This window comes from Aethalodelphis obliquidens, unplaced genomic scaffold (genome assembly GCF_003676395.1).
Source record: "Aethalodelphis obliquidens isolate GAN/ISIS:26980383/991018 unplaced genomic scaffold, ASM367639v1 scaffold8, whole genome shotgun sequence".
Classification (NCBI taxonomy): domain Eukaryota; kingdom Metazoa; phylum Chordata; class Mammalia; order Artiodactyla; family Delphinidae; genus Aethalodelphis; species Aethalodelphis obliquidens.
In genome coordinates this window covers 60,728,965-60,751,776 of record NW_020837952.1, presented here as the reverse complement: position 1 = coordinate 60,751,776, position 22,812 = coordinate 60,728,965, and the positions used below count along the sequence as shown (strand labels likewise).

General features: G+C 53.7%; 1 protein-coding gene across 1 annotated transcript in view; it reads right to left on the bottom strand.

Moving 5' to 3' along the window:
* Positions 1 to 6,318: 6,318 nt before the first annotated feature.
* Positions 6,319 to 22,812, bottom strand: part of FBLN1 (fibulin 1) — a 77,816-nt gene continuing 61,322 nt past the window's right edge. Inside the window, exon 17 of the mRNA XM_027107961.1 lies at positions 6,319 to 6,680. Within this exon, the coding sequence (XP_026963762.1) occupies positions 6,541 to 6,680 (140 nt within the window). The 3' untranslated portion in view covers positions 6,319 to 6,540. The remainder of the gene's footprint in view (positions 6,681 to 22,812) is intronic.

The following is a 22,812-nucleotide window of genomic DNA, read 5'->3' as shown; positions in this document are numbered from 1 at the left end:
GGGGTGTTAGATGGCCACCTCTGCTCTGTGACATTTCAACAGCTTTTGGGTCCTACCCTCCAGGTGGCCCCCACTTTCTCAGTTCCACAAGGGGCACCCACCTCTCTCCCTACCTCCCACCCCTGACTGTCCCTCTCCTTAATAGTCTTGCCCAAAGCTAGGGTTCCAGGTGCATGGAGGGGCCTGTGTGGAGGGAAAGGTGCTGGAAGGGGTCTTCAGGCTTCCCTACATCTTGGGCTTCTGCACTGCACGCTATGGTTACCCCAGACTCATGGGCAAATGGTCACAAGCTGACCATATACAGAGACCATGTGCTTTGTCCCCAGATATTCTGCAGAGGGATAGAGAAAGTAAGAGGGAGGGAGAATGGAGGTCTGCAGGGCAATGATGTGATGTAGTTATTCTGCCGGCCCCTTGACAACGACTCCAGGCTGACCCCCTTTACCCCTGCACCACCCCTGCCCCTCCAGCACTGGCAGCTGTGTCTGCCCAGGCCACGGAACAGCAGAGTGGGGAGAGGCCTTTGGAAACGTGTGAGTGGCAGATGAGGCAGCAGAGGCCAAGAATGGTGGGGATGGGGGCTAATTTAAAGAATCGGGTCTGTCTGGGGACCACTTCCCTGACCCCAGCACCAAAGCCCTTGGTCCAGCGGTGCCAGGGCACACTCGCCAGGTGACAGCCCTCTGAGCGATGGTCAGACTCCCCGAAGGCTGAGAGCCTGCAGGGTGGGGCTGCAGTGCTTCCTCAGCGTCGTGACTTGGCTGGGACTCAGGGAGCCAGTCTGGGCGCGGAGGCATCAGACCCCCGGGTGAATGTACGGCTATGTGGATCATGGTGTGGGCGTGGTGTAGGGGGAAGAAAGTGGAGGTTGGCTTTCCAGAGCCTCTCAGAAAACTCCCAGGGGCAATGGACAAAGACCCTAGGGAAACCCCTGACTCTTCCCAACCTCAAGGAGGGGAGACTGCTTCACCTCAACCACCCTGGCCGGGCCTCGGTTCCAGAAACGGCCTCTAACTTGACCCGACCGAGCCAACACGCAGCGGCAGGGCTGCCGGGTTCTGGGGCCAAGCTGCTCCTTGGATCAGACGGAGCGTAGCAGCCCCACACACGGGCAGGCGCTCCCCCACCCAGGACCTGGCGCGGAGGTGAGCCTGGCCACTTTCCATGGGAGTGGGCGTCGGGCTCCCGGCTCCTAATAACCACCTTCTCTGGGTGAGTTACCTGCCTGCAATTAATTATGCAATTATCTAGGCTGGGCTGAGAAGAGCAACCATCAAGTTGTCAAGCTAGGCCGTCGGGTAAGAGTGTTTCCCTCCGCAGAGCGGAAAACATTCCTTTCTGATTTCTGAGTCCCACAAGGCCAGCTGCACTTAAAGCAATACCCAGCACTTTGGGGTTAGACCAGCTTCCACATGTATTTATCATTTTCAAAACCTAAACTGTAGCTACGGAGGTTATTGGTCATGCAAGCACTGCTATGCTGCCACCCCCCAGAGCTGGCAGTATTAACATGATATGGCAGCGTGGAATTTGAAGGGGACGTGGTGGTCCTTGGGTCAGGCTGGAGTTCGGAGATCAGGAAGCGGGGCAGGTGGAGGAAGCTGACATGGTTCCTGGTCTTTTCCAACCCTGCCTGCTGAACAGACTTGACCTGGAGAGGATGACGGTTAAGGGCACAAGGATCCTGGGGAGGGGAGACCAGTGCTTCAGGCCTGGTTCGGGGCAGATTTGAGGTTGAGTCTTGGGCCTTTTCAATGGACTCTTTTCTGGAAAGGCTAAAGTTCTATTTGGGGAGAGAAGAGGAGGGTGAGGAGGGGTGGCTTTAGATTAGATCTCAGAAAGAGCTTCTCACGCCATGACACCCTATTATACCTGAATTCTGGAGAAATGGAGAAGCCCCCTAGAACCCTTTGCCCTTCTTCAGCTCCCTTCACTGCCACCTGCTCACACAGGCTCCACACTGATATTACCGGTCATCAAATGGCTTGATGGTCCTGTGTCAGTGAGCATTACGTCCATTCCTGTCTGTTTGCCACACCCATCAGCTTGGGCCACCGTCACAAAATACCAAAGACTCGGGGGCTTAAATAACAGACATCTATTTCTCACAGTTCTGGAGTCTGGGCAGTCCAAGATCAAGGTGCAGGAAAATTCAGGTCGTCGGGGGGGCCCTCTTCCTGGCTTGTGAACAGCTACCTTCTCGCTGTGTCCTCACATGTTGGAGGGAGACAAAGCTCTGGGGTCTCTTCCTATTCCTTCAAGGACGCTGACCCTATTGGATCAGGGCCCCACCCTTATGACCTCCTTTAACCTTAATTACTTCCGTAAAGGACCCGTCTCCAAATACAGTCACATTGGAGGTTAAGGCTTCAACATATGAATCTGGGGGGGATACAATTCAGTCCAGACACAGTGTTTTTATATTTTCCACCTAATAAACATTTCCTGAGAGCCTATTCTGTGACCTGCCCTCCAGGTGCTCCACATCTGGCAGGGGACAGACACATAAATGGACACCCCTTCCCATTTAAAGTACAGTTCAGGGACTTCCCTGGAGGTCCAGTGGTTAGGACTCCGCACTTCCACTGCAGGGGGGCACGAGTTTCATCCCTGGTCAGGGAACTAAGATCCCACAAGCTATGTGGTGCAGCCAAAAAATTAAAAATAAAAAAATAAATAAAGTACAGTTCAGCAAGCAAGTACCATAGAAAGATTCTGAAAGTACAGCAGAGAAGGGAGGAACTGATCATAGCTGGGAAATTAAAGGAGATGTCTCAGAGCAATTGGCATTTCTTTTTTAGAGTTAAAAAAAATTATGATAAAATATTCATAGCATAATATTTATCATTTTAACCATGGGAAAGTGTACTGTTCAGTGACACTAAACATACTCACAGTGTGTTGTATCTATACTATTTTTACCCCAAATTTTTCATCCTCTCCAGCAAAAACCCTGTGCCCATTAAACACTGACTCGCCTCCCCCAGCCCCTGGAAACCTCTATTTTACTTTCTGTCTCTGTGAATTTGCCTATTCTAGGTACCTCTTCTAAGTAGAATCGTATCATATTTGTCCCATGTCTGGCTTATTTCATTAAGCATACTGTTCATGAGGTCCATCCATGTTGCAGCATATATCAAAATTTCATTCTTTGTCACGGATAAATAATATTCCACTGTATGGACAGAACACATTTTGTTTACCTATTCAGCTGTTAATGGACACTTGGGTTGTTTCCACCTTTTGGCGACTGTGAGCAATGCTGCTCTGAACGTGTGTGTACAAGTATCTGTTTGTGTCCCTGCTTTCGATTCTTCTGGATACGTACCTAGGGCAGCTGGCATCTTATGCTGGGTCGTGGAGGCTCAGGAGAAATTCACCAGGCAGAGAAGGTGGAAGTGGTATCATTCCAGGTGGATGGATCCCTGTGTGCAAAGGCTCAGAGGCCTGCGTGTCCGAGGCTAATGAATGCTGCGTATCTGAACCCTGTGTAGAGTGGATGGTGGAAGTGATGGGCAGTAAGGTTCTGGCCCAAACGTGGAGGGTCCTGTAGCCACACCACCAGGTGGGTGTGGAGGCCCTGAAGGATCTGAAACCAGGAGGAGCTCCATCCAATCTGTGTTTTGGAAAGATGACTTCGCAGCTGTGGGGAGGCGTGAATATAGAGGAGAGTAGACTCAGGTGAAATCATTCACCAGTGGGACAGGGTGAAAGGAGGTAATCATTTCCTGCCACAAGGCTATGGCGCTGCTCTGAACATTAAAGTAGGTTCCCTTCATTCAAAGCAGACATGGCTTTCTGGTAGAATATTACAGCACAAGACCTTCTGGAACCTAATGCAGCTGACACTGAGCAGTGACAGTGATTACTTTGCAAGAATAATGGGATATATACTGTCCATCAGGTGTCCAACCCGGAGTGTGATGTGACATATGAAAAATTAGGCTCGTGTGTAATGTACACGACTGTCTGTCCCGAATCTCTCACAGATGATTAAGAAAAGGAAATGCAGAATTAAAAAGATGTCTGGCTTCCGGAGGACATTCGTGTGGCTTGACAGTGGCAACCGTTATCATCATCACCATTGTTACCTTTAACAATGAATAATGATAAGATCTCATGCAAGTACGCAGCACTTGACAGCTGCAAAGCCCTTTTGCTCTCATCACCTCCAATGCTGCTCACTGCCATCGGGAAGCAAGGCAGTTGAGCAGGGATTCCTGGCTCCATTTTGCAGATGCAGAAACTGAGGCTTGGCGGATGGCAGTGACTCACATGGCTAGCTCCTGCCAAGGTGAGGTTCGGACCCGGCCCCTCTGGCTCTCTGAATCAGGCAGGAACAGGCCTCCGTTCCCTTTTCCTCTCTGCTTTTCTACCCCGCAGCTCCCTGACCTCACCACCTCTCCTCTGCCCTCTCCCATGCCCTGCCACCCTTCGTCAGGAAGGTCTGATTGGCCAGCTTGGGTCATGTGCTCATCTGTGAGCCAATCAATGGCGGGAGGCTTGGCCCTGTCCACCAATGGCACCTCTCACCTTAACTCTTGTTAAGAGTGTGGGAAAGGCCGTTTCCCAGGAGGAGCCAGCGCCTATGTCTTCCCACCCGATTCCACCCAGGCCTCAGGAAGGAAGAGACTCCCAGAAAACTTCCTCTCCAAGGGCCTGTGCTCAGAACTGCCTGGCTTCTGCAGACTTGCCCCACAGGCTGCAGGTGGAAAACCAGAACCCTTTGTGGCCTCCTCACTTCCTGCCCCTATAGTGAGGCTTCAATTCCTGTGATCAGACCCCAGGCACCCTCCCCTTCCCTGCCAAGACCCCAATTCACTGGCACTGAGAGCTGCTCAGATGTCCCCTGCACTCGCCTCATCCCTGGACCTGACTCCCAGGGCAGTCCAGCCCCACATTGACTCTTCCCCTCCCCACCAGCTCCCGATGTGACAGGCTGGCCCAGGTCTGGCTTTGATGGACAAGTACCCCAAATGAGTGACCTCAGAGACGCTGGGAGTTCCCAAAGTTTCTACAGAGTTGGAGCACGACAGGCTTGAATGACCAGAACACCGGCCAGGCCGAAATCCCACGTGTGGGGCTGAGAGCTCAGCTAGTGCCAGGGACCAGGCTGCTGAGATGAGCTGGGCATGAATGAGATGCCTAAAAATATGGGATAAACCCGGGGCAGGATTCGGAGAACACACGTGCGTGGAAACGAAGGGCGTGGACGCTGAACTCCTGCGCGTCCCAGCGGGCCTCTGGGCATAGGCTGCTCCTGGCTCCACCATCCATGCTGAAGGTGGTGTCAGGATACCCCATAAATCCAGTCTCTTCTGACCCAGGGTTTTACAGAGGAATGGAGTTTGGAGTCTGATAGACTGAATTTGAATCCCTTCTTTATCTCTAAAAAGCTGTGTGCCTTTGGGCAGTCGAGTTCCTCTCTCTGAGCCCAGTTTGCGTGTCTCTAAATCGGGCAAGACCACACCCCCCGGCTGGGCTCCCGGGAGGAATAAACGAAGCACCAGTTTTAGAATGCACGGGGCGTCAGTGCCTCTGGTGGTCTCTCCTTCCCACTGAAGAGACTCCTTATTTCTCCCCAGCAACTTCTAGAGGGGATCAGAGTGCCCACGACGGACCCTATCAGCAGAGGTCCGTGACGTGCCCGCTGGGCTGAGCGTGGGGCATGGGGGGTGCTTGAGCCCCACTTCCTAGGGGGCGGGCAAGCCGTCAGAAATGATGTGAGTTGGAAGCTTTTCCAACACACGTGCTGGACCCCGCCCAGAACCCTGGGAGGCAGGAGGGTTTTGAGAAGCCCTTGGGGAATATTCGCAGGCTCTTTGCTGGTCGGGATCCCCCCTCTTGAAAGACTCCCCTGCACAGGCCATCGGGAGCGTCACAAAGCTGTTTATTTTCCCACCTATGATGGACGCAGGCTGCGGAAAACCCAGAGATGCCTTTGGTGACCATACTAGAGCCACACACAAACCTAACTGGCTCTGTCTTTACTGAGGGATTTTTCTGTCTCCACAGAACTGTAATTTACCCTAGAAGTGCTCCCCAAGGCACTGTGGCACGCTGCTTCTGGGCAGAGTTTATCATACCTGCTCTTCTTTGGCAGCTGCGTCCTTAGAATTGGACATACAAAATCTGATTGGTGAAAAAAGCACCAAATGTCAAATTTCATAAAATCAGGGCAAGAACTGGTCTTCTCTTAGCAATTGGACTAGCTGCCCCCTGAAAAATGTCTTGTTTTCCCTTGGTCCTTAGCAACGCCCAGCCCAGAGGCAGAAAAAGGGAGCAAAATGTAACTTTCGCATTAAAAAATAAGCAAGGTTTTCAACCAAACAGTTAGGTAATTGGACTCATTATTTAAACACCAAAATACAAAAGATGGACTTATTCATCTGGCCCAGCTTAATACATGTCGGCCTAACACTACAAACAAATACATAAGATCAAGATATGTCTGGGTGGTACAAACAGGGACAGGGCGTTGTCATCGTCAGCAATGACTTGGCCTGGAGGCACAGGCTTGGCTGCGCTGTGAGCTGGCCCTCAGAACCAGTACTCAGAGACGAAGATGTGGACGTTGACGACATTTCGGTGGGACACCACGCCCCCGACCACGTAGTTCATCTCTAGCTTCAGGACAGCGTGAAATGGGCCCACAATGGGCCGCACCTGGCGCACAACACCTGGGGAGAGAGCAGAAGGTGTTCTGGGAGTTAGCAGGGACCGAAGGAACACGGAGATCTGGGAAATGATTTCCTTCCAGGAATTTCACAGCTAGAGGAGGACTTAGGCCTCATCAAGTCCCACCTGAACTAGATGCTTAGCATCTCCCTCCAAGTGGTCATTCCCGGGCTCTGCTGCCACCTCTAGGGACGAGTGACAGTGAGCTCACCACAACCTTTCCACTGTGTGCGGCTCAGAATGTGAGGGAATCTGTGCGTGTGGGCTTTGGAGTCAGATGCCTTAGGGTCAACACCAGCTCCTGTTCTCTCTGAGCCCAGGTTCCCTCCTCTACCACCATCTACGTGACCGAGGATTTAAGAGTCTAGATAAAGGGCCTGGCATGGAGTAGATGCCCAGCAGACACCTGTCCCACTCCCTTCTACCCACTGTGCCCAGTTGTGACCCTTGGGAAGAAATAAAGCAGGTATGATCCTCTTCTCTCAATCCCTCCCACTGAGGATTGCAGTGGGGTCCCAGAAACGCTTTATCTGAGCAGAGAAGTCCCGATTCCCCATGGGACATACTCCTGGCTCCCTCGCTCTCCACGCTTCTTTTCTGGAGGGTGACACCTAAGTTCACTGTTCCGTGTTCATGGTAACAAGTACGCAAGAGGCGGCTCAGGTCCAGCCCGAGCAGGGCAAGCAGAAATGGGACAGGTGGCAGAGTGGAGACAGGTGTCCATTCTGGGGAAGCAGAAACCTGTGTGAAGCTGCTGGGGGTGGCGAGGAGTTCTGCCTGGACCAGACAGGGGCCAGGCAAAGGTCATGATCCGAGGCCTCCCCTGTCAAGGCTCAGAGTACAGGGCAGACAAGCTCAGCTCAGTCACAGTGGAAGAAGGAACAACCCCAGGCGTTCTGCAGACTTGCAGGGGAGCGGGGTTGGGTGGTATGAGTGGATTCCGTAAGTCTCCCCAGACCTGTGCCTGGAAGCTCCACGTCTCCAGGCCGGACCCTGCTGCCACTGCCTGGCCATGCAGCGCAACCCCAAGGCTCACGGAGAGAATATGCTCCTGAGCTCTGGGACCAGACAGATGGGGCTAAGGTGAGTGCTATCCACCTGCGTGGACTTGGAGAGACCACCGTTCTCTCTGGGCCTCAGATTCCTCAGTGAGCATATGATGCCACCTGACCCTGTGCTTCTGCACTGTGTGATGCAGACACCCCAGCACAGCGTCTGCCAAGGTGTGAGCTCCAGGTGTGCAGGGCTACCTCCCCACCAGACCAGCGGGCTCAGTGCTTCATTTCCACTTGAGTTCATGCATTTCCTCAACTGGTACCAGACGCTGTTCCCGGTGACACCGAGAAAATGAAAAGAATCCTGGCTTCAAAGCTGGTGGCAGATCTAGATGAGTGCCGTGCTCTGATAGAAGTCTGCACGTTGTCCAGCAGGGGCAAAGATGGAGGTGAGCATGGCTAGGGGATCAGGAAAGGCTTCCTGGAGGAGGTGGCCCTCCCTGCAGATCTTCAGTGCCTGGCACAGAGCAGGCGCCGCCCATAGCTGTTGACATTTAGGAAAGGTCACTCCTCCATCATACCCGCTCTGATATTAGGACTTCCCCAAAGTCACGTGGCGCAGGGGTGTGCTGGAGCGGCCGGCCCTCTACTTGTGCCACACGACAATCTCCATGGCCGATCTCAAGCCACCAACATGACGTCACACAAGGCAGGGTGGGAAAGAGCGCTCAGTGCCCGTACACCACTGCAGGGATGCCCGCAGAGAACACCCTGGAGCCTGCAGCTCCTCAACCGCATGCTGACAAAGAGCCACTGACTGTTTGCTGCATCCAACCACCGATTCCAAGCTGGTCTCTACAAACAGCCCTGCCGCAGACCTGGGAAATGTGCACGTGGGGCAGAGCAGTCAGGCCCCTGACATCCGTCCCGCGAGGAGCGAAGGCTCCAGGGAGACCGAAGTGTCCCTAAGGCCTTCTGCACCAGCGGCCAGTTCCCAGTCAGGACCACCAAGTTCATGCTCAGAAGGGGAATTTGGGCACGCCATCCCCCCTTTCACTCCCTGAGCTTGAGTTTCAAAAGTGAAATGCCCAGCAGCAGGGCGGAATTCCAAGCTATTCTAAGCAAACAAGGGCTTTAGCTCTGATGGAGAGATAAGCACAGGCTTCTGCGGGCTGTCAGCACCCTTTCTCTGCCCCTACTTGGTGATGACATGGCAGCTCTGTCCTGTTTGAACGCCCATGAACATCTTCAGCTCCCGGCTAAAGATGCGGGCTTGTCACCACCCTCAGTATGACCGGGCCACTCCCACTTGCCCTTCCCTGGGCACTGGCTGGACCTGGGTCAGCGTGGCCCCTGTGGGGGGCGCGGCCCCAAGCTCTCCTGCCTCCTCAGTAGCCCCATCAGTGTCACCCTCTTCTCTCCCCAGGCCTGAGACCACCACGGGCGCCCACCAGCCTCAGTGGCCTGGGTTACCTGCCGACGGCATCCATCCCAGGGGCGGTGCTCAGAGGGGCTCGGGGGGCTTGAAGGAGAGGGGTGAGAGGCTGCGCGAGCCTGACAACTATTTTAGGACAGAGAGCAACGGAGGTGGAGGGAACGCTTCTGCAAGCTATGATCTGATATATATTTATTTCTATATATTATTATTATATTAAATATCATATAATTAATATATGATATAGAAATATATAGTTTGATTATAAATACAAAATATATATTATAACCATATATAAAAATATAAGTGAGCTTATTTAAAATAGATCAAAATCTAATTTATATATAAATACTATTACAATGTATAGTATTTATTTTATATTTATATAATCTTTTGCATACATCCATATATTTTATATAGATGTTTATATAATTTATATTACTGTTATATAAAATACAATTTATATATTAATATATAAACATGTATTATTATAAATGTATACATAAAATGTAAATATTACAAAATAATTACATCACACACACGCACATTTAAATGAAGATTCCTGGCTGCGTGTGGGAGCTCTGGTAGCAACAACAGTTCAGACCCACAGAAGTTTCTGGGCCCACCTGTGTGAGCCGGGCACCGGGCTAAGGAGCTAGTGTAGAGAACATGAGGGGCTGTCCTTGGTGGGCTCAGCCTGGGGACAGAGAGGAAAGAGAAGGTGCTGACGCAGGGAGCTGGGCTCGAGGACAGGGTCATTCTAGCTGGATTATAAGACTGCAGTTCTTCAGGACAAAGGGTTGGAGTCCAACCGACCTCGGTCAGTAGCATGACCCCAGGTTAGTTATCCAACCTTTCTGAGTCCTCATTTCCTCTCCTGTGAAACAAGGATTAAACACAGCAACCTTCAGGGACTTCCCCGGCAGTCCAGTGGTTAGGACTCCGGCTTCCATTGCCAAGGGCGCGGGTTTGATCCCTGGTTGGGGAACTAAGATCCCATGTGCCACACAGCGCGACCAAAAAACGAAAAACAATAGCCAACTTCAGAATCAGAAACAAAACCATCCCAAGGCCATCCTGCCGCTTCTCCCTCAGAAGTGACTGCTGGATGTCACAAAGCTTCCCAACGTTCAAATGTGATCTGATTTTCAGTTAAAATAGAGCTGAATTCTTACATGATTGAACAATATGGCAAGAGTTGAATATTTTTATTGGATTGACTTAAAAATTTATGAGAAAGGAAAGCTCTGAATGTGTAGAAAATGTACCTAAATATGTCGTGTTAGGGCACTTCACGAGGTTTAGTTTCTACGATGGCCGAAGACCAGAACTGCATGCTGTCGGCTGGTTGTTCCAACTGTAAACAGCTAAGAGACAAATGAAACACTGAAGGACGAAAGGGCTGTTCTAATGAAAAGGGTGTTGAGAAGGGGCTGAATTTCAGATTCAGGGCACATTCAGGGCCTGGATTTTCTCAGGATCTTTGCATTTAACACAAAAAATGATTAAGGTGGAAGAAATAGGTGTGCCGCAAGGGTTAAAGAAATCGTCGTAGGAGTGTACACAACAGGTGCCGAGGAATGTGCCTCCCTTCCCACTCCTCCAGAATCAGCTGCTCGGTCCCTCTCCTCCGCCCTGAGGTCCACATTGAATCTCCAACTCTATCTATAACCTTAGTCAGCCCTAGTTTCCCAGGCTACCCACGCCCACTCAGTAGACCTGACCACTTCTTCTTCAGCCTAGCCACACCTCCTGGGGGCTCTGATTGGGTGAACACGCTCCCTTCATTCCCAGGTTACTTCAAGCCTGAGTTCCACCTCCTTGTCTTCATCTTCACTGAACCTAGACTTTCTCTTGATATCACTTCTTTCTTCACAGCTTTCCTACCCAACCATCCATCCGCCCATCCATCCATCCATCATCCACCCACCCACCCATCCATCCATCCATCCATCCATCCATCCATCCATCCATCATCCACCCATCCATCCATCCATCCACCCACCCATCCATCCATCCACCCATCCATCCATCCATCCATCCATCCATCCATCCACCCATCCACCCACCCATCCATCCATCCATCCATCCACCCATCCATCCACCCACCCATCCATCCATCCATCCATCCATCATCCATCCACCCACCCATCCATTCAATAGGGGCCATTCTGCACGGGGGAGGTTTAAGGAAGATTTTACAGAGGAGCTGACTTCAAATCAGATTTTGAAGAGTAAGTAGGAGCTAAGGAGGCAAGTATGACATGTGCAAAGGCCAAAAGTGTGAAGGTTCGGGTCAGCTCTGGGAACAGTGTTAATCTTGGGGAAGATAGATGGATGAGGCTGAGAAGGTGGTAAAGGGCTTCTCCAGGGACCTCACACCTCGTCAGGCTCACAGAACCCAGAACGCAGGTCAGCAGTTTCCTGACTTCCTCCCCAATGCCGATTCTAGACCGGTGTTCTTTCAGAACTACCAACAACGTTCCCAGTGCAGGGAAACAAGAGAGGGAAGAAGAGAAACCCTTGCTGCCCATATGTGGCATCACAAACATTAGAAACTGGACCTCCACCAGGGGACCGATTCTACAGAGATATAGCTGGCATCTGCTATGTGCCAGGCACCGGGGACCAGCTAGACTGCCTGTGTCCTCTTTCCTGAAGCCTCCGCAGCCCCACTCTGTGTCTCCCTCGGCTGTAGCCCTGCATCTGCCCAGTGCAGGGAATATTCACAGCTGGCTCCCCCTTCCCAGGCAGGGTCTGCATCATACTCGTCTCTGTCTCACTGTCCCCAGCCCAGGGCCTGGGGCAGGACACAGCAGGAGCACCATTAAGGTTACTGAGTGAAATGAAGGCAGAGGAAGAAAGAAGGAGAGAGAAAAGAGAAGGAGAGAGGAAAGAAGGGACACCAGTCCTTGAGGGCCCCTCAAAACTGTCCTGAAGGAAAGGGGGCCACTGAAGGCTCCGAGTGAGAGCAGCTTTACGTGCAATGACCATTCCAGCAGCAAATGCAGGACAAAGGGAGAGCTGCCTTTCCATCGCGCCTGCCTTGTCCATCTTACCTGCTGAAGTATTTAGCTCCCTACGTTTCAAGAGCCCCAGGAAAAAAAAAAGGCCATGATGCTGAGTTCAACTGTGTTAATCTTCCAAACCCTCATCCTTGGCATTTCTGCTTCGGGTCTCAGACACTGCTGGTATTCCTCGGCGTGTCTGTGCCTCTTAAAGATATAATTAAGCCTTTTTTTCCCTTTGAAAAATGTAGGTCCCCTCAGGCACTTCATCTTCATGTCTCGTCTCTGCTTTGTAAATTGCAGCTGATGTGCGGGGGATGCAGAAGCCTGAACACGGAGCACGAGAGTCCAGTGGGAGACCTCCGTCACCTCTCGGGGACTGTGGTCTGGATTCCAGGCCCCTGAAGCCATCTCCAAGCTTCTGCTGCTTGACTGAGGTTGCAACTGATTGTCTCCCCGTTGTTTATAAGGAGGAAGACCAGCCACGGAGTGTCTCACCAGCATGAGACACTGATCTATAAAGAGACCCGGAGTCACAGCTTAGGTTCCTATGCTGGTTCCTTAGCGACCAGCCGTGTGACCTTGTACGAGTCACCGTCTTTCTGAAGTTCAGCCTCCAACTCCCAAGTCCTGTGATTCTACAACCGACCAAGTGAAATGGCATGAACAGAGTTGTCAAAGAGTATCTTGACAAAAAGGATGATCAATCTAGAGACTGCATGATATCTCATGCCAGTGGAAATTGTGCTTTTCAAAAGACAGAGATTCCAGTTAGAAAAGGAAGAGGGAAGAAAGCCACATGTCGGGACTTCCCTGGTGGTGCAGTGGTTAAGAATCCACCTGCCAATGCAGGGGACACGGGTTGGAGCCCTGGTCCGGGAGGATCCCACGTGCCGCGGAGCAACTAAGCCCGTGCACCACAACTACTGGAGCCTGCGCGACTAGAGCCCGTGAGCCACGACTACTGGAGCCCGCGTGCCACGACTACTGAAGCCCTGCGCCTAGAGCCCGTGCTCTGCAACAAGAGAAGCCACCACAATGAGAAGCCCGCGCACCACAACAAAGAGTAGCCCCCGCTCGCCACAACTAGAGAAAGCCTGCGTGCAGCAACGAAGACCCAAAGCAGCCAATAAATAAATTTATTAAAAAAAAAAGAAAGCCACGTGTCCACATCATAAAAGAATAAGAAGTGATCACTACCTGAAATCAGGTTATAGAGTCATTTTTCTTCTTGGTTATCACAGTCTCCCCACTGCAGTGTGAGGCCAGAGGCCAATGGCACTGTCTTTCCTGGTCACGCTTGTATCTCTCGTTCTTGAACATAGTAGGTCCTTGGTTCTACCACGGACCGGACACACAGGAGGCACTCGGTACATGAATTGCTAAATGAATGAATGAACTAAAGATCAAAGTGCTAAGCACAATTTATAAAGTTGAAAGTTACCACCCAGAAATGAAAGTGTCGGAAAGAAATGAACAATAGTCAAAAGTCACTGGCTTTTCAGGCGTTGACCGCATGGCAGGAGGAAGGCGACACGTGACAGCCAGGTCTCACTGTCTGGCCCTGGTGGCCACCACACAGAGCCACGAGCAGGGGGAAGGTGACGAGTGGGCCTGTGTGGACAAGGTGCTGGAACCCAGGAGCTCAGGAGGCCCAGGTGGTCTCGCCAAACACTAACACGATGGGCGACTGGAAAGGAGCAAACCATCACCCAGATCTCGGGAAATCTGCCTTGATAGGAATAACGTCTCTGCAGGCTAGCATTAACAGCACAGACCAAAGGCAAAGAGGAAAAATCAGGAACACGAGGAAATGCGGTCCCTACTTCTAAAGCAAACAGTCTAGAGTACTGATGGGCTTGGAAGGAGGTCCACAGCAGGGGAGGGAAACAGAAACGGAGGGGCCCCACGTGTCCACTGCTCCATCCTGTTCTCCCCACGCTGCTAGTGGGGAAGAATCATCGCCTTCCTTCCACTGGGGACGAGAATGAGGTTCTGGGGGCTGTATGTCCCGGATCACACAGCCCTCAGGGCACGGCGTCCATCCGGCCAGGACTGACCCCGAGCCCAGCTCTCTCCGCCCCACGGCATCTGCTCTCTCCTCACGGTGTGACGTGGTATGGAGGAAACTTTACTGCTGAGTCATCGCTATAGGGCAAAAATGGCAGAAAGGAACTAGAGGGTAATCACATCACTCACTGGCGGGGAAGGAATGGAGTTCCTGACACCCTGTCTTCTCTTCTTGCCCTGAAAAACGCTCAGGTAGGAGCTTAGAAGGAGGGGGACAGGTGTCTGGGCCACATATTCAAATACCAAATGGCACCCAACGTGCCTCAGCAGAACTTATCCTCCCGATTTCTTGATTATGACAAATGCGCTTTCTCCACGGGTCTCCTGTGAGCTAAACCGGACAGTTTGGACAGCTGTAAGCAACTAAGAGTCAACCCCCAGGCTCCACGTTTCCCCAGAGGAGAAATAGAAGAAATGTCAGCTCCGCCCTGAACTTTTCAGACTCCTTCCGGGACGCGGGTCCAAACATTTCCAGGGCGCGTGGTCGGTATGGTCCCCACCCCCATCCACTATCTCCTCTCCCTCATCTCAGCTACACTCGTTGGGGCCTCGTGGTCCGAGGTTCCAGGAAGAGCAAAGGAGGTTCCGGTGGTGAAGTGAGTTCTGAACCTCAGGGTACCAGCAACAGCAAAGCAGGTCCCGAACCCAGATCCCTGCCTGCTGCCCTTTCCACCAAGCCACATGCCCTCGCCAGAGGAAGAGGAGGCCTGGGCAGTTTTCCAGAAGGGATTTACCGTCTGATGCACTTGCTTTTACCAACTTGGCCAAAACTGTGACTGTGATGGGAAGGGTGAGAAACCCTTTCCTCTTCCTCTGTGTGTCTCCCCGCCTGGATCAGCCCCTACCCACGTGCCCGCTGGGGTCCCTCCCTGGCCCAGTCCCAAGCTCATCAGCTCACTCACATCTCTCCAGATGCCCCCAGATGGGCAACTGGAACTCCCCCCCTTCCCCCAAACCCGATGCCCTTCCCCCAGGCCCCTGGGCCTGGCACTTGGAGTCCACAGGCCTCTTGCCCCAAGGCCAGAACTCTTCTCGACCGGCCGCCCAGCCCCTGGCCCACAGCAGGTGAGGCGCCCCTTGATTAGGCCCCGCCTCCCTGTCCAGCCTGGTTTCTCAGCACTGGCCGTACCCCGGCCACGCCAGACCCCTCGCAGACCCCCAAGATGAGCAAAAGCCACGAGAGGGCAGGAAGAGCAGGGGTCTGGCCAGCTCGGCCTGACTTAGACTGCAGAGAGACGGGTCCCCCCTCTGCTTTGCAGGCATTGAGGCTGTGCTACCTCCTTCTCCAGAGGCGATTAGGCCCCGAGGGATTAAGAGGCCCGCCTGGCTGGTGAGTGCAGCCTGGGGGCCCCGAGCCCCCCCTGCTGCCGGGCTGCGCGGGTGCTGGGGTTACAGACAGTGAGAGCAGCGCCGGTCTGCGTCCTCACGGAGCTCTGGGCCCCCGGGGAGGCAGACACAGATGACGGGGCGTAGAGGCCGGTAAAGGTCAGCAAAGCTGCTTCGGCAGCGCTAAAGGGAAGCGCTCTGCTGGGACCCACGACGGCGCCCGTGCGCGCGTCACCAAGGACTTTGACCTGGAGCTCGATTCTGAAGGACAGAAACAGGCCTCGGGGAGGGGCTCAGGTGGAGGGTTTCTGCTCTCAGTTTCCCAAGTGGGTGAGAATTAGGGGGGAGGGGCGAGCAAGGAGGCCAGCAGGTGGGCAGTGGCTTGGTGGCCCCGAGGAGCTGAGACCCTTTCCTGGAGTGATGGGGTCACTGCCAGACCTCAGAAGGAGGGGACATGCTGAGGTTTGGGGAGAACCATCCCTTTTTCTCCTTTCCTTCCCAAGAGGCACTAAGAATGAGCCCATTCAGGACACAGAGGGCTTCCTGCTGGCAGGGCGGCAGCCCGAAACACCCAAGCCTTCAGTTCCCTTTATCCCTGGCCAAGGCTCCACAGAGGCTCTTCCGGCACTGGATCCTCAGAAAGAGAATCATTTGACCAGCCAGTGACTGAACACTTGTTATGCAGTGACTCTGTGTACTGTGTTCACGGCTACCAGGGATGCAGAGAAATTTCAGGACTGGGGTAGACCTCAAAGAGGAGGACTCTGCCTGCTGGTTCAAGGTCACAGAGGATGGTCACGGCAGCAGGAACCCCACACCGAGTCCCAACACGCTGTGTGCATGCCTCAGTCACGCCCCCTGAGCCTGGAACTCCCTCCGTGCCTCAGTTTCCTCACCTGGAGAATGGGGCCATCACCCACAGGCTTAAGTGACACAATACGTGTGTACAACATGCTGGAAGAGTGCCTGGCACATGGCAGGGGCCGAGGAGGGCTTGCTGTTAAGACAAAACTGTGATAATCGGGACCCAATACTTGGGGTCCTCAAGCCGCAGGCACGGATTGGACGTTCCATCTGGAAACACCCAACTCCGAGGCCACAGGAAGCATTCTCCATGACAGTGGTTGACGGTGGGTGTCTGGGTCCTCTGTGTATATATGGTTGTCAGGTGAGGCCGTCGGAAGATTCATATCATCGTCAGACTCTTTTTTTCTCATTTTGCACAACATGCCTCTACTGCTGTTTGACTGAAAACACTTCATTTTCTTAAAAAAAAGAATAATTTATGAATGTGCCGGTGATATCAAAGGCTTTTCAAAAGGTGCATAACAGCAGCAGTAAGAGGGTCACAAATCATTCTGGACGCAGCCGATCCCCAGGAGAACCTCGGGAAACGCTAAGAGGCTGCTCTGGACTCACTTTAACCCCTTGGTTACTCTGGAAGCGAGCAGGCGAGTGTGACCCTGCAGCCTGCTGGGTGCCGGGCCCGGGTTACCTCCTAGTGGGTGTGTTGTGTGTGTGCATGCGTGCGTGTGCAAGAAAGAAAGACAAACAGGGTGATGGGGGCATGGCACAAATGATCCCCTCGTAGGCTCTTGCCTCTAGGAATTCACAATCGGTGGAAGAGAAGAGTCAAGCAGAAACTCACAATGTCATGCCCACCACACCCTTCCTGCTGGCACCAGCATTTCTCTGCTCCCACGCACGGCAGATCTTCTAGAAGGAGTCCCCAGAGCCACCTCTAGCACTCCCACTCCGGTGTCTCTCCCCTTGACCCCGCTGCACTGAGACAGCCTTGTCAAGGTCACCGTCAGCTGGGGCGATACTGAATCCGATGGGGAATCCTTGGTCCTCATCTGACCAGACTCACCATCGTTGACACGGCTCACTGCGCCTCCTCCTGGAAAGGCCTCCTCCTCCAGGCTGGCCTCCTCTCCTGATCTCCCCGACCTCTGAGCACAGGAGGCTGCAGCGCCTGGTCTCTGGCCTCCTCTCTCCTCTGTCTACACTCAATTCCTTGGCAAGCTTGTCTGGCCTTGGGGCTCCAACTACCACGTGCTAACACCTCCCAGACTCACTTATTCTACCCCGCATGGCCACGGGTGTGCAACAAGCCCCTCAATCTTAATGTCGAAGGGAACTTCTGACCTCCGCAAAGCTGCCATGTCACAGCTCCCCTGGCTCACCTGATGACAACCCTAGTCTCCTTGTTCTTTAGGTGAAATCCAAGGGGTCATCCCTGCCTCGGCACCTAATTTGTCTGCAAAGCCTGGCACCACCTCCCAGCACATCTGGTATCAGTCTACTGTTCGCCCCTCCTGCCGGGGCCACACGGTCAAAACTACCGTCATCTCCAGCCTGGATCACTGAGCTAGCTGCAGTGTCTTCCTGAGCCCAGCCTCACCCCGGAGCCCAGAGGGAGCCTTTATAATATTAGGTCATCTCCCTCCTCGTCCCGAAACCCTCATGTGGCTCCCACCTCTCTCAGCAGAAAAGCCAGAGCCGTTCCGACAGCCTCAAGACCGTGCCTCTGCTCTAGCTGCAGCCTCCTTGCCGTGATTCAAACACGCCAGGCTCGCCGCTGCCTCAGGAACTTTGCACCTGCTGTTCCTGCTGCCTGGAGCTCTTCCTCCAGATCTCCTCATGGTTCATTTCCTCAGCTCCTCGAGTCTTAGGCGAATGTCTCCACCACCAGATGTACAGTTGCTGCTCCCCACACGCTGCCCCCCTCCTCTCCTGCCTCTGCATAACACTCGCCACCGCCTGACAGTGTGGAGACTGTACTTGTTTCTTGTCTGCTGCTACCCTCTGGAATAAAACATGTATGAGGTAAGGATTCATGTCTGTCTGTCTTGGTCGTTGCTACATCCCCTGGAGCAGGGTCTGCACCCATTGGACACACACGTTATTTGCTAGAAGAATGAGTATGACAGGAGTCCTATAAGAAGCTCATCCAGGGTGCCCTGGGAGCACAAAGGAAGGAGCTGCACACTCTGCCTGTGGGGGGCATGGAGGGCATGTGAGAGGAGGTGATGGCTGACTTGGGCTTTGAGGGATGAATAGGAGCTTACCAAGAGGAGAAGCAGGTGGATGCTATGGCTAAAGTTCAGGAGAAGAGAGAGGCCATAAAATGTCTGGGGTCTGGGGCACGGGCTGGGGTGGCTGGAGTAGAGTGGAGGGGAAAGGAAGGGATGAGAGCGCTGGACGCTGGGGAGGAGAAAAGCAGGCTGAGGCTGAGGACGTCTCTCCAGCCAGGCAGCAGGTTTGGACGTGAAAGCTGGGGTTTAAAACCTGACAGAACCAGCAGCTACTGGCTGTGGGTGGGGCGGGGGGGAGGAGGAGAGCAGAGGGTCCCTGGCTTCCAGCTTCAGGAACAGAGTAGCTGCAGCACATTTTCCCGTGACACGGAAGTGCTCTGCTAAGAGAGGAAGATGCTCTGGCCAGGCTCGCAGGACCTCACAGCCAGCTGAAGACATCGGAGGCAGGTGTGAGAAGCAGCCCATGTGACGCATGGGTCCAGGGGCAGGAGCGGGCAGGTGTCCAGCGAGGATCCCTGTGGCCCCTGTGTGCCCCCCTCGGGGTGGGGAGCTCAAAAGCAGGGCTGTGCCCCAGTGGACCCCTCTGAGCCCTGAGAGTCCTGCCCGAGCCAGGGGGCTGCCTGGGGGGTGGCCTCTGAGAGCTTCTGCACCTGTGAAACTGGGTGTCAGAAGCCCTCCTCACAGGGCTTTGCAGGGGGAATAGCTGCATTTCTACGAGTCAGGACGGCACTGGGCCTGACGCCTATGAACCCATCTCTGCTCCACGGGGTCCCAGCGCAGGAAGCACAAAAAGTGTCAAAGTTTGTCCCCCTCTCGCACCCCATCTCACCCCTCTGAGAGACCCCCGCCTGCCCTCCCCGCACGGCCAGCCTCCAGGTGAAGGCCAGCCTCCAGGTGAAGTCGGGCCGAGGCCCGTCCCTGCGCTGTCACCCGGGAAACAACTTGGCTGTTGGCCAGGGTGTGGCCCCCCACCCCCCACCCCCTGGTGACGGGGCTGTGCCTCCCGGAGAAGAGAAAGCGCCTAATCCCCGGGATTTGCCGTGAAAGCCGGGACAGGGCGGATCACTCATCACTGGCAGGGATGGCTGCACTGTTGTTTTTAGGTGGAATTTCTGAATCTCATTCGTAATGTGTACTGATCCCGGGCCAAGCTTTCCGAATCAGGCTGCCGGATGGGGTCAGCAGCGCATGTTTAACCCCTTAAGAGGTAATGATTTTGCAGAGGCGATCTGGGCCCTGGTAGCTGGGACCACTGAGGGTAACTTGAAGCCAGATGGCCGGGCGAACAGCTCTTTGCTTTGCATGAGGCCTCGCCTGGCCAGGGGCAGAGGCACAGCTAGGTTGGTATCTTTTTTTTTTTTTTTTTGTGCTACGCGGGCCTCTCACCGCTGTGGCCCCTCCCGCCGCGGAGCACAGGCTCCGGAGGCGCAGCCTCAGCGGCCATGGCTCACGGGCCCAGCCACTCCGCCGCATGTGGGATCCTCCCAGACCGGGGCACGAACCCGTGTCCCCTGCATCGGCAGGCGGACTCCCAACCACTGCACCACCAGGGAAGCCCTAGGCTGGTATCTTCACTCACAAGCTCTTGTACTGGGGCTGCTACGTACAGCTGACTAGGTTGTGCACTGCACATAGAAGCAGCTGCGAATGGTCCCCCCTAGGGTTTCTCAGTGCACAACATATTCAACTGTACATGGCAGCCCTGACACACACCACTTGTCTCTCCCACTGAGACATTAACAGGCACAGAGCCTACTGCTGAAAAGGAAGCACTTTCTGCTATAGGAATTCCGATGGCAGGAGGCTAGGGAAGCCAGGAGGCAGCTTCTGGAAAGCAGGACCTGGGGCTTGGGTGTAAATTTGTTCCTCAGCAGCCAGCACAGGGCTCGGCGTGGAGTAGGAACCCAGGATGCTCTCGTCGAATGAGTGAGATAATTCAAGGATGACAGAACTCGGGAGGCACAGCCTCCATCATTCTGCTTCAGGGTGGGCCCAACTGGTCAGCCGAGGCCACGAGATGTGCCTATTACATAGCTCCCAGGCAGCTGGAGCCACTTTGGGGCGAACAGTCCTGGCACCGTCCCACGTGCCTCCCTCTGGCCTGCTGTCCTGTCCTCTCAGGGAGCTCCGAGCTCTCACCAGCTCTCCCACTCCAAACGGCTTCCTCACAGTGGCTCATGTATCACCCTAACAACCTACCCAGTTATGTTAAAATACACACAACTCCTTCCAGTCCTCATAACCCGGCAAGGCAAGTATTATTATGGCAAGCTTGCTGAGAAGAAAACTGAGGCTCAGAGAGCTTATGAGACCTGCCTGAGGTCACACAGCTTGAAACAGAGAACCAAGCAAGAATTATGCCCAGAACATCTGAGCCCAAGTTCCATGCTCCCTCTGTGGCAGCAGAGACTCCACTGTGTTTTGCCCAAAAAGGGCCACCCCAGCCACTGATATTTTCAAACTTAACTTGAAATAGGGTAATAATCCTTATATGCTCACAGATGAAACTTAGAATGCTATTTCAAAATGCAAAAGGTTTTGGTTCCCTTTAGGAGGGGGAGTGAGGATATCATTATGAGGGTGGTACAGACCGGGCAAACTTAGAGGCCCCGCATCTTGCTTCAGTACAGACAGCATCGGCATTGGGAAAAGGTTTGGGTTCCATTAAGATTGAGTTCCTGCACACCTACTGTGTGCCAGGCGCTGCTAGGACCTGTCACGTAATCATTTCATCTAATGACAATAATGGTGTCTGTGATTAGGGAATATCACTCCTCAACCTAATACAGGTAAGCAATCTCTGAGGTGAGCCAGCCAATCGCCATTCATTCAGACTTTACTGGGAGCAGGACTGGCTGCCACGGTGCCTCGCCAGGAGCTGAGGACGGGAGCGCTTCTGTTTCTCAGGGGACCCAGCGGAGGAAGCGGAGCTCAGGGAACAACCCAGAACAGACTCAACGTACAGCATACCTGCTTGTCAGCTGCAGCCCGTGGGACCCCGGGCCAGCACGTCAGCCTTTTCTTATAGAAACAGTGATGCCAGCCAAGGATCAGGAAGGCTGTTCACAAAATCAACCAGTGGGTCTAAAAAGCAGCTTCCGCTGAGCGCTGTCTAGTTCCTATTGGCTTTGGGGAGGTTTTAGCAGAAATTGTGGCCAAGCTGACCCTCAATATAGACAGACTTTTGCTTCCCCTCCTTAGAAAAATAGTTAAAAAGAAGTAGTGAGCAGGGAGGGGTTGGGGAAGGCTGAGGCTCAGACACCAGCTGCCACCCAGCGGCCTGGGGAGTCCAGGGGTGGCCCCCAGTTGCTGGGGCTGATGCTACACTGCCTGTGCCCATCTCGCCAGGGTCCCCATGAGTCATCTCTCAGGAGCCATTACCTGAAAGACCCCTTCTGGAGCAGCCCCCGATTACAGCCAGTACTCTGCTGAGCGAAGAACGAAACCGGGGCTGGATAAGGAAGGCTTTGTAGTGGCCGGAGAATACCTCAGGCATTAATAGAGCATTTTCGCACAGGTCGAAAATGCATTCTTCATTTTTCATTGACAGCTGGTGAAAGAGGAATGCAACAGGGTGGCTGCAAGGGGCTTTACAGAGACAGCAGCTCAGCTCTGCTTCAGAGCCGCCTTTATCCCCGCGAAGAACTGGTTTTTAAAGGATACATTAGGGGAAAGTCTGGCCTTTTTCGGTTCTTAATCGACTTGGGGTACTTTCTTCTTCTTCTGTTATTTGGGGGAGGAATGAACTCAATGGCGGCTCGTACGCTGGGTAATTTTCTGGGACACGAACTCGCGGTAACTTTGCCCGAGTCAACACCAGCTGTCCGCAGCCTCCAACTCTGGATGTCTGGGGAAGACTGGGTTCTAGGCCTGCTCTGCCCCCCAGCACCAGGGGGCCTAGGACCAGCCTCCTGCCCTTTCTGGCCATCGCTCCTTCATCCGTTAACAAGTCTGCAGACAACCCGGGCCCTGTGGTTTTTCCATTGCTCAGTCTCAGGTGGTCATTTACTCTGCTCCCTCCTTTGCCCAAGGGAGGTGATCACATCCCCTGAGGCATCTGTAAGGACCAAGCAGGGATGCGGGGGTGAGCGAGCAGGGATGCGGGGGTGAGCGTGCCCAGCGGTGGTTCCCAGGGCTGCTCAGACTGGTCTCAAGTCCATCGCAGGTGGACAGGCCTGTGTCCAGGGCCAGCGTGTGCCAGGGTGGCTACCCCCAGAGCCCAGAAGCTCCTGGAGGGCACAGAAGCTATTTGGTTCTTTAGA